This window comes from Octopus bimaculoides, chromosome 24 (assembly GCF_046866305.1).
Source record: "Octopus bimaculoides isolate indiv1 chromosome 24, ASM4686630v1, whole genome shotgun sequence".
NCBI lineage: Eukaryota > Metazoa > Mollusca > Cephalopoda > Octopoda > Octopodidae > Octopus > Octopus bimaculoides.
In genome coordinates, this window is record NC_142951.1 from 5,694,790 (window position 1) to 5,706,907 (window position 12,118).

Here is a 12,118-nt window from a genome sequence, read left to right on the forward strand (position 1 = left end):
AAATTGTTATTTCCAATCATGTTACACCGCTATATTTAATGGCCGTTTAAGGGAATAAGTCCAGGGGTCAATTTCTTCGACTAAAGGGCGGTGCTCCAGCATGGCCACCGTCAAATGACTGACACAACTAAAAGAATAAAAGAATACCAGAAAAACCGTTCCGTACCACTAAACCAAGAAGGTTCTTTGAATATGTACGATGTATTCTAAGGTTAAATAATAATTCTGTTTACGTTTGTGTAACTGAGATATTATGGTTGGATTATAATAGTCATTGATATTACATTACTTTCTATATTCTGTAACTGTCACAGTATACTTTTCTAGGCCTGAAATTTTTGTGAGGGAGGGGTCAGTTGATTAGATCGAGTCTAGTACACAACTGGTACTTAATTTATCGACTCCCTAATGGACCAAAGGCATAGTCGACCCCGGCAGGATTTGAACTCAGAACGTAAAGACACACTGTTTACAGATGCTTACATTTTTTATGTTTTCCGTGAATTTTTCGTGGGTCCAGCTAGTTATTATCATTATTATTATTGTTATTATTATTATTATTATTATCATCAATATTTAGCAGACGCAACAGTGATTCAAAAACTGAGTTTCGTACGTATGCACCGGTAAATGATTTGTGTGTGTGTGTATATATATATATATATGTGTGTGTGTGTGTGTGTGTGTGTGGGCGTACTTGCGCGCACGCACACACAGAGGAATCCTTTTTTCTTTTTTTATTAAAGTTTTCTCGTGTTTATTCTTACAGAGTAACTCAAAACTATTTGCGATTCGCCTTGAAAGTACAGAAGTTTTCCTTCTTTCTTACATAAGTACTCAAAAAAAAATAATCCTAAAAATAAGTGGAAGGTAAAAATTTGTGGTCGTTGTTTGCCGGAATTGAAGTAATTAACGTTCTTATCATGATGATGACGGTATGTAATATACACCGAAAGTGACGACGTTGACGGAAGTGGTGACCTATTTTTGCTAAAAAGAGCGCCACTTTAAAATCAAAATCCATTTCGGACGCCCTTCATAGAAATGATGTCCTTCGATCCACCTGAACTCCATCGCGGTCAGCTGTTTGTTTTTGAAGGAATTGACCGATGTGGCAAATCGACGCAATGTGAAAACTTAAAGTCAGCTCTAGAAGGTGTTGGACGCACCGTCGTCTTGTACAGTTTTCCAAGTAAGCCACCAAAACAAACAGAAATGTCTCTTTTGTGTGTGTGTGTGTGTGTGTGTGTGTTACTCTCTGTTGTGTTGTTAATGTAATCACAGCGTTGTCATACTTTTTTCGTTTGTAATAAGGTTTTGTTTTGTTTTTTGGTTCGTTGGTAGAGCTCAGTCCATCTTTGGGGCTAATGCACAATCGCACCCTTCCTTAAAAATTCCATTTTTTCTTAAATACGCACCAATTTATGAGAAACAAACAATGTTTGCCATTTGCTTTTTGTATTAGGCGCGTAATAACGATGTTAGAAGCCTTTTCGTTAAAAAAAAAAAATTTTAATAAAGATTTCAGGCCTTGTGCCTATTACTAAAAGAGTCTTTTTTTTATTATGGTGGTGAGCTGGCAGAATTATGAGTGCATGGGGCACAAAGCCTAGCATTTTCCCAGCTCTTAATGTTCTGAGTTCAAATCCTGCTGAGGTCAACTTCGCCTTTCATCCTTCTGGGGTCACTAAAATAAAGTATCAACCCCCATTCCGCCCCAAGTGTGTCTATATGTGAGAGAGAGAAAGAGATACTAACTGAAAAAGTATGCTGTTAAAATAAGTTCTGTTACATAACTGTTTTTAAATCAGTGGATAAATCCCAGCAATGACCTCGGATTCTCCAATACGTTTAAATTATAAAATGGGAGGTGGGGTAGAAAAAAAAATCATTACTTTTTTGTTCGTAAATTTGTTTTTTCTTACACACACACACACGAACTCACTTGGGAGAAAGAGAAACAAGGAAGGTAACCAGGTGGGATGTGCTAGAAACAATAGCTAAATCTCCCTTAAATTACACAACTTAGGTGCATAGTGCAAAACAAAAAAAATTGGGCCGAAATCGGTCCAAAAGTTAGGGTGTGAAAAAAAAGTAATGTTTAAAAAAAAATGTCCATAAGAAGTTCACCCCAATTATTTTGAAAGCCCTGGTGACATAAATTAGGAAAATCATCGTCAAAACGGAGGAAATCCAAGTTATGTTGGCATTCCTGATCCGAAACTCCGCCAATATTAGAATTTAATATGAAAAGCAAAAAAAGAAATGACACATATCGCATATTTCTACAAAATGAAACTTGGCATGATATGGGCAACACCCAATTTTTTAAAAAAAACCTTTTTTTTATTCATATTAAATTCTTATATAATCGGAATCTACACGATCTGAAAGGTTTTTTTTTAAAATTAATTTCATTTAAAAATATTAATCTTTTGAATGTTATGGGGAAACAAAGTCGGGGAGGGGAGCAACTTGTGTAGGTATGCTAATTTGTGTTCCAGACCCCAGCTTAACGGCAAAGCTGTTTTATTAAATTCTTCATCATTTTCAAAATAAGCTGAAATAAACGGCAGATTATTTCCTCGGAGTTCTGATATAACGGTTCGCCCCTTTTGATACCCTATCTGTGGGTTGATACGAACCTATTCTGAGACTACTCCTGGTTCTATGATATGTCCAGCTTTTTAAATTAAAACCTTCCAACAAAATTTCTTGTTTAATTATGTTTCAAACACCAAGTTTATCTTAGTAAACTTTCATTTTAGAAATTAAAAGGAAGTGAATTTATTTCAACAACGCCTCTTTTGAAAACAAAACAGAATGGAATTTTCTACAAATATGCTTCAGATGGCAAAGATTACGATTATATCAGAATTTGTTGTGAATAATTTTTCCCAATGGTAGGGAAAGAGGGTTTTAGAAAATTCACACAAGCCAGCTTCGTTTTATTTTCATAACTTTTAGAAATGCAGACATTTTTTTAACGCAACTTTTAGTGATTACCTTTCAGGTAGTATAATTACGATTATATTGGAATTTAATGCGGGGGGGGGGGGGGGTTAGTGCATGCAAACGCACATCAGTGGTAAGAAACTCTTGAAAGAGAGCTGAACAGCAAAACGTCTTCAGAGAAGAAACCCCCAACTCTGGCAAGTGGTCCGGTCCTTGACTTCTTACACTCAAAGGGGGCCGGGGCCATATCCAGGTCATGATTCCCGGATGCCCTTCTGCTGATAACTTTTCAGCCACTTGGATGCTGGAGGCTTGTGCATTGGAACCAGTTGGAGATTTCATCTGGTTGTGACTCATCTTTCGTACTTAAATAAGAAATAGCGTTGGTTGTCATGGTAGCAGTGAAACGTCAACATCATCACGACGGCTGACTCAGAGTTACTTCCCTTAGCATTAAAATACGAAAATATTGCTTTCAAACAATAGTCGTTTTTGTTCTTCCTCCACCAAATTCAGCTGGAACATCTCTCCGTTGTTTCTGATATTCCATTAAGGCTTCTAGTCCCGTTCTTTCTAGAAATTGATGAGATTGTAAGCAGATTTGCCCACAAGGCCTCCGGTTCTAACCCCTATGTTGAGAACCACGACCCAGAAGTTTGCTTCCTTCAGGCCGATGGTCAGACTGGCGTATTTTTCTTTTTCTATTCTACTTTCAATCAAAATCAGTAGATTTGATGAACAGGAATGAAATATGATACCCAGCTTCTAGCCACCCTTATTCATGATTTTCTGGTTAATTTGTTCATGTCAATGCTAAAGTTTTTCTGGCCTCTGCTACCTACACTATCAAAACTAGCACAGTCGAGGGCATGAATGCCAAAATCAACAAGTACACAAGGAAGTGGCTGGATAGCCCACCAGGTTTTACTTGTGTTGCACTCTACTATCGCAAGACCAAGCTGAAGCTACGTCTCAAGACCATTGTTGAGGAATACCAAGCTTGAAAAGACAAGGTTGTGAGGTCAGTTTGGCCCAACCTTAAGACAGGCAGGAAATGGAAAGTCTAGGAGGCACTGCATGCAGCAAAGGAAAGGCTTCTGATCAGAGAAATAATCGGTCACACTCAGGCCAAAGGAAGGGACTGGGCATAAAAATAGGAGAGTGGACAGAGACCAGGGGAGAGATGAGAAGAGATCCAATTGTACGGGAAGTGAAAAAGAGGATACTGTAAGAATCCGGAATGCAATATAGCCAAGCCTGCAGCAACAGTGGACGAGGTGGAAATGTGCACGTGAGAAGTGTCTCAGCAGATGACATCTCAGAATATGCTTCATCCTCAGATCTGTCTATGAATCTCATGCTTTGGAATATGAACCTAGTGAAGTGGGGCAAATTAGATAATCCTGAGTGCTGCTGTGGTAGACAGAAATGGAACATGTTCTGAGCCCCAACAGAGTAGCACTAGAGCCAAGAAAGATACATGTGGAGGCACAATCAAAAACTTCAGGAGATCATACATGTGATAAGCAGATCAGGAGTAAAGCCAAAATGTCCAACACCATTCCACACAGCAGGCAGTAGCAAATCATGGCCAGGAACAGCTATGTCATACAGGCATCCGTGCCAGTGACATGTGAAATACGCCATTACACTCTGTAGAATGGTTGGCATTAGAATTGGCGTCCAGCCATAGAAATCATCAGAACAGAAAGTACTTCAACTATACTTCTAACACCTTACTCTTTACTCTTTTACTTGTTTCAGTCATTTGACTGTAGCCATGCTGGAGCACCGCCTTTAGTTGAGCAAATCGACCCCAGGACTTATTCTTTGTAAGCCTAGTACTTATTCTATCAGTCTCTTTTGCCGGACTGCTAAGTTACGGGGACGTAAACACACCAGCATCGGTTGTCAAGCGATGTTGGGGGAACAAACACACACATACATATACATATACGACAGGCTTCTTTCAGTTTCCGTTTACCAAATCCATTCACAAGGCTTTGGTTGACCCGAGGCTATAGCAGAAGACACTTGCCCAAGGTGCCACGCAGTGGGACTGAACCCGGAACCATGTGGTTGCTAAACGAGCTACTTACCACAGAGCCACTCCTGCACCTATCTGTGTAATAAATGAATGAATGTCACCAAATCTCCCTCTTAGAAACGGACACCTTTAGTCGTACAGTGTAGTCCCAGATTCATCATCATCATCATTTAACATCACCTGTGAAAAATAAATGGAATTGTCACAGCTGGAATGTCTTTGGTCGTAGGTCTGTGCAATCGAGGTTGATTTGACACACTAAACAATGGTAGCAATATTTGTTTGATCTGCTAGAAATAGCAGCCAAATTTCCTTCAGATCACACCCCACTGCCTTCCAAAAAAGATGGAATGCAAAAAAATGTTATGATCATGGCTGGAACACCTTTGACCAGTGGTCTGTTTGGTCAGGGCTAAACAAATATTAGCTTGTAATTGGAGCATCGTAATCAGTGATTTTCAATCAGGGTCCAGATAAGATTTTGCTGTTAGAATTCATCTGCCCTGCTATTTCTACCTGAAAATTACATTCTAATGGTAGACATGACTGTAAGGCGTAGGCGTGGCTGTGTAGTAAGAAGCTGGCTTCCCAACCATGTGCTTCCGGGTTCAGTCTTACTTCATGGCAAATGTCTTCTACTGTAGCCTCGGGCTGACCAAAAAGCCTTGTGAGTGGATTTTGTGGACAGAAACTGAAAGAAGCCCAGTGTGTGTGTGTGTATATGTATATATTTATAAAGTCATTTTCTTTCCTTCCTCTTTCTGCAGATCGTGATACGGCTATTGGTTCTGTGATAGATAAATATCTTAAGAAAGAAATAGATTTACCTGACCAAGCAATCCACCTTCTCTTCACTGCTAATCGGTGGGAGACCATGTAAGTTGTTACCAATTTTTGTATCTTCTGTTGTTATTTTTTTTTACTTTCAAAGGATTTGTATTGTATAAAGTATTTTCAGGCCAAGCAAGTCAAATTTTTCAAACCAAAATTTAGAGCTAAAAAAAGACAAGTAGGTTGACTTATATACCAAGACAACTTTCGGGGACCAAAAATTCCATGTGGAAAACAGCAGGATTTGGAAAGATAGTGACAGTGTTTGAATGTTTACAACATTAACCTATATGCTGAAAAATACAGTAAATGATTGCATATGAGTGTGTGTGTGTGTGTGTATAAATATAGGTGTAGGAGTGGCTGTGTGGTAAGTAGCTTGCTTACCAACTACATGGTTCTGGGTTCAGTCCCACTGCGTGGCACTTTGGGCAAGTGTCTTCTACTATATCCTCGGGCCGATCAAAGCCTTGTGAGTGGATTTGGTAGACAGAAACTGAAAGCCCGTCATATATATATATATATATATGTGTGTTTGTCACCCCAACATCGCTTGACAACTGATGCTGGTGTGTTTAAGACCCCGTAACTTAGCGGTTCGGCAAAAGAGACCAATAGAATAAGTACTAGGCTTACAAAGAATAAGTCCAGGGGCGTCGAATTGCTCGACTAAAGGCAGTGCTCCAGCATGGCCGCAGTCAAATGACAAACAATTAAAAGAGTAAAAAAAGGTATGATGTGTATGTTTGTGTATATTTACAGTGCCACTGGACTGGCTCCTGTGCAGATGGCACATAAAAAACACCATTTGAGCGTGGCTGTTGCCAGTACCTCCTGACTGGCCTTCGTGCGGGTGACACGTAAAAGCACCCACTACACTCTCGGAGTGGTTGGCGTTAGGAAGGGCATCCAGCTGTAGAAACTCTGGTGCAGCCATTTGGCTCGCCAGTCCTCAGTCAAACCGTCCAACCCATGCTAGCATGGAAAATGATAAAAAGCCATCCAACCATGACCATCTTTGTCTTTTTATATATCAGGAACGACACTGGAGGGTGTGAATCAGTTCCCTCTCTGGTGCAGCCACCTGTTATAGGGAGTCTTTTTGGTGTGTCATTGTATTTAAACGAAAACCAGACTGAAGTGATGTTATTTACAAGGCCAACCTGTGACTTCTTTGTATGATGTTTACATTGAAAACTGCTATTAAGTTACATTTTTTATGTCATTTGCAGGAAAGATATCCAAAAGATGTTACTTAATGGTGTCACAGTTATCATGGACCGTTATGCTTACTCAGGAATTTGCTACTCTGTTGCTAAAGGGGTAAATATTGTTTTCTCTGTGTGTATCTTCTTTGTTGTCGCCACCATTGTTACTATGACCATTTAGCCATCCGCCTTCCATACTGGCATGAAATTCTGTTGCTAAAAGGATAAATATTGTTCCCTGTGTGTGTGTGTCCTCATCATCATCTTCATCACCGTTTAGCATCCACCTTCCATACTGGCATGAAATTCTGTTGCTAAAAGGATAAATATTGTTCCCTGTGTGTGTGTGTCCTCATCATCATCTTCATCACCGTTTAGCATCCACCTTCCATGCTGGCATGAAATTCTGTTGCTAAAAGGATAAATATTGTTCCCTGTGTGTGTGTGTCCTCATCATCATCTTCATCACCGTTTAGCATCCACCTTCCATACTGGCATGAAATTCTGTTGCTAAAAGGATAAATATTGTTCCCTGTGTGTGTGTGTCCTCATCATCATCTTCATCACCGTTTAGCATCCACCTTCCATGCTGGCATGAAATTCTGTTGCTAAAAGGATAAATATTGTTCCCTGTGTGTGTGTGTCCTCATCATCATCTTCATCACCGTTTAGCATCCACCTTCCATGCTGGCATGAGTTGGACAATTCAGTAGGAGCTGTCAAGCCAGAGGATTGCACCATGCTCTGCTGTCCACTTTGGGGCAGTTTCTATGACTAAATTATCATCGTCATTCTAATGTCTGATTTTCTGTGCTTGCATGGGTTGGATGGAATTTGTGGTGGTGCATTTTCTATGGCTGGATGACTTTCCTGTTGCCAACCCTTGCCAATGTTACCACATGACCAGACATGTATTCACAGCATATCGGAAATAACGGACACCACTTATTTACTCGTTTAGTAAATGAGACTACTACTGTCATGTGATGCCAAGACACAGACGGTAACACAAAGGCATGGTGCTCCAGCATGACCACAGCTGCATAGCTGAAATGAATAAAAGAATGTATATGACAAGTGGGCTTCTTTCAGTTTCCATCTACCAAATCCAATCAGAAGGCTTTGGTCTACCTAGAGATAAAGAAGTTGCTTGTGCAAGATGCCATGCAGTGGGACTGAACCTGGAACCATGTGGTTGGGAAGCAAACTTACAATACAACCACACTTGTACCTATTAATGATTTTATTTATAAATTAAATAATTGTAATTTTCTTTCCTCCCCAATATGAAAGATGGATGAATCAATGATTAAGCTGCTTCTGTAATTAATAAGTTAATTGGCTGTCATCATTAGGATTCACTCCCACCACGTGACACCTTGGGAAAATGTCTTCTATAGCCTCAAGCCTACCGAAACCTTGAGTTGATTTGGTAGATGGAAACTGAAAGAAGCCCGTTATGTCTGTGTTTGTCCTCCACCACTGCATGACAACCAGTGCTGGTGTGTTTACATCCCCATAACTTAGCGGTTCGACAAAAGAGACCAATAGAATAAGTACCAGGCTTTAAAAAAAAAAATCGATCGCCGTCGTTGCCTCCTCCTATTCAGGCGCGATCCAGCCGATTTCGTAAGCCACGGCCAGGCCCCCTCGCCTTCATCTTCGTCGGCCCTCTAACAGTGCAGCTGCAACGGCAGATGCCCACACTCGTGCCACTGCCGCTCTTGCTGGTGCCGACCACGCAGTTCTCATCCAGCTTGCGCTTGGCCGACGGTGCTGCACGCTTTGCGGCTCCACGACCCTCCACATTTGACTAAAATTTTGAGGCAAGTGCCCCAGCATGGCCACAGTCAAATGACTGAAACAAGTGAAAGGTAGATGTGAATAGGCTTGGATCAGTCTGCCTCTGTCTTGGTTTCTAGAAATCATCATCATCATCATCATCATCATCATCGTTTAACGTCCGCTTCCCATGCTAGCATGGGTTGGACGATTTGACTGAGGACTGGTGAAACCAGATGACTACACCAGGCTCCAATCTATCAACTGTAATTTGACTTTGTTTTGATTTTTGCAGACCCTTTCGCTTTTATGGTGCAAGGCCCCTGATAGAGGCATCATCAAACCGGATTGCATCTTCTTTCTTGATTTGAGTCCATTAAAAGCAAACAGACGAGCAGGTTTCGGTGAAGAACGTTACGAAGTGATAGAGTTCCAGGAGAAAGTTCGTGACCAATTTCTGAAAATAAAAGATAATTCTTGGAAGGTAACCTTCTCTCTCTCTCTCTCACTCTTTCTCTCTCTCTCTCTCTCTCTCTCTCTCTCTCACTCTCTCTCTCTCTCTCTCTCTCCGTTATATACAGAAGTGTCGATCACTTAAAGTTGATGGGACTGGTGGAAGAGGGAAACTAAGAAGACAAGAAACTAACCCTTATGAAGGAGATGATTAAGGACTGAGATATTTGGTGCTGGTGCCATGGAAAAAGCACCCAGTACACTCTGTAGAGTGGTTGGCATTAGGAAGGGTATCCAGCCATAGAAACCATGCCAGAATAGACAATGGAGCCTGGTCCGACCCTTGGCTTTACCAGCACCCAGTACACTCTGTAGAGTGGTTGGCATTAGGAAGGGTATCCAGCCATAGAAACCATGCCAGAATAGACGATGGAGCCTGGTCTGACCTTTGGCTTTACCAAGCACCCAGTACACTCTGTTGAGTGGTTGGCATTAGGAAGGGTATCCAGCCATCAAAACCATGCCAGAATAGACAATGGAGCCTGGTCCGACCCTTGGCTTTACCAGCACCCAGTACACTCTGTAGAGTGGTTGGCATTAGGAAGGGTATCCAGCCATCGAAACCATGCCAGAATAGACAATGGAACCTGGTGCAACCCTTGGCTTTACCACGGCAGTGCTCCAGCATGGTCCCAGTCTTATGGCTGAAACAAATGATTCTAAATGATGGAAATGTTATTTAACTAAATTCCTCAAAATTATTTTTTAGAATTAACTGAAAATGGTGCATTTTGTAATAAATGCGTTGATAAAGTGCTTGTTTAAACTGTTTATTTTTCAGGTTATCAATGCAGACAAACCAGCTGAAGATATTGCTGCTGAAATTTTTGAACATGCCCTGCGGGTAAATAACAGAAAATTGAAAAAGCTATGGATCGATGACTTGTATAATACTTGTGATATATGCCCCAAACCATAGCATTGGCTGGCACTGGATTTTGTTTTTTTTTGGGGGGGGGGGGGTTCCAAAATTTTATTTTATAGTTGTTTGTAATTCTGGCACAAGGCCTGCAATTTTGTGAGGGAGTGGGGCAGGGTGGTCGATTACATTAACCCCAACACTTTATTTTGGTACTTTAAGTTGTTGACTTTAGCAGGGCTTGAACTAAAAAAAAAAACAAAAAAAACTTATGTTTGAATGATTGGAGTAAAGAACAACTTAAGAGTCAGAAAAATGCCACATGGCATCTTCCCTGAGCTCTCATCCCTTTTTTTTTCTTTTTTCCTAATTTCCAATTTTGGTACCTGGTCAGTTATTTCGAAGGGAGGTGATTTGGTGATTATATCGATCCCTGTACTTGGCTGGTACTTTATTTCATTAACCTTGGAGGCAAAGTTGGGTTTGAACTCAATTCTGATCTATGTATGTTGTGGCTTGTTGTCAATAACAGATACCATAGGGCCCAGTGCATTAATTTTCTCGGGGTTGAAGAAGCTGTAAAGCTGCTAAGATAGCTCTAGTTCTGTGTGCGAAATAATGGGCCACACCCTGTGATGAAATGCTGTAAGATTTGTCCAACGTCTGCCAGTATTGGAAGAAAGGATACAAATTAACGAGGATAGGTATTTGTAGTTTCTGACTTATTTAATTTAATCTTACCTGAACAGATTAAACAATACACGCACAGATTAACCCTTTCACAGCCTTGTTACTAACGAAAGACCCTTCCTCTGTGTTCAGTTAATTTTCCGAAAAACAGTCAAGTACTTCGGAAGGTTATTGAAGCAGATGTTTAGGATATGTTTTATAAACAAAACTCGAGTTCAAATCTTTCTAAGGTCAGCATTGCCTTTCATCCTTTCGGGTTCAATAAAATGGAAGTAGCAGTCAGACTTGCCCCCTTCTCTCACCGTTAAATTGCAGGCTTTATGCCAAAATTAGAAAGAATATCTTATGTAGCATTTCTATGTAAATCATAATGGAATTTTCATGTATGATTGTATTACGAAGAAGGACATCGAGGAAATGGTGGGGGGGGGGGGGGTTATGGAAGGTATTAAGTGCCTTAAGTAAACAAAAAGTAAATTCTATTGATAAAAAAAAAAAAGGACTAATATCTCATGGTTAAGTTTGCTGAGTAACCACCTGGTTTCTGATTCAATCCCACTTCTGGACAGTTTGGGCAAGTGTTTTCCTCCGCAGCTTTGGGTTGACCACAGCCAAGCAAATACAATATAGAAACTGCATCAAGTGGTGTCCTTTTACATCAAAGGGTAAGCCATTCAATAATCAGAGATCAATAAAATAAATTGATAGAGCTGAATAAAACTTTTAACCCTTTACTTGTCCAGAGTGCTTTTGTAAGTTTATTCTAAAGCATGCATGTTTGTTTTGAGGTTTTTAGTTAGCCGTTTGTTTCACACGTTGGGAGTAAGATAAAACTTTCTTTTGTATGTCCCAAGTTGGTCTGGTGGGTGGGGGGGAAACAAAATTGAGAATATATGTATCGTATGATGAACAGACACCGAATAAATGTGTCCTGTGTATTACATGTGATACGGGGTCAGGCAAACTGTTGAAGGAGTTGTAGCACAGTCGCAGACAAATGCCTGAATCAATATAAGAAAATGTTAGATTTTTTTGTCACAAGCATGGTAAGAAGCTTACTTCCAGACCACATGGTTCCAGGTTCAGTCCCACTGTGTGGCACCTTGGGCAAGAGTCTTCTACTATAATCTCAGGCCAATCGAAGCTTTGTGAGTGGATTTGGTAGATGAGAGATGGTAAACTGACAGAAGCTTGTCGTATATATGTGTTTGCCACCACTTGACAACTGAGGTT

General features: G+C 40.4%; 1 protein-coding gene across 1 annotated transcript; it reads left to right on the top strand.

Annotated features, from left to right (window-relative positions):
* Positions 1-681: 681 nt before the first annotated feature.
* On the top strand, positions 682-11,619 carry LOC106880029 (uncharacterized). The gene is made up of 5 exons (XM_089341189.1): positions 682-1,192; positions 5,770-5,878; positions 7,066-7,156; positions 9,119-9,307; positions 10,118-11,619. The coding sequence occupies exons 1-5, from the start codon at positions 1,045-1,047 to the stop codon at positions 10,253-10,255; spliced, it is 675 nt and encodes a 224-aa protein (XP_089197315.1). The 5' UTR covers positions 682-1,044; the 3' UTR covers positions 10,256-11,619.
* The last annotated feature ends 499 nt before the right edge of the window (positions 11,620-12,118 follow it).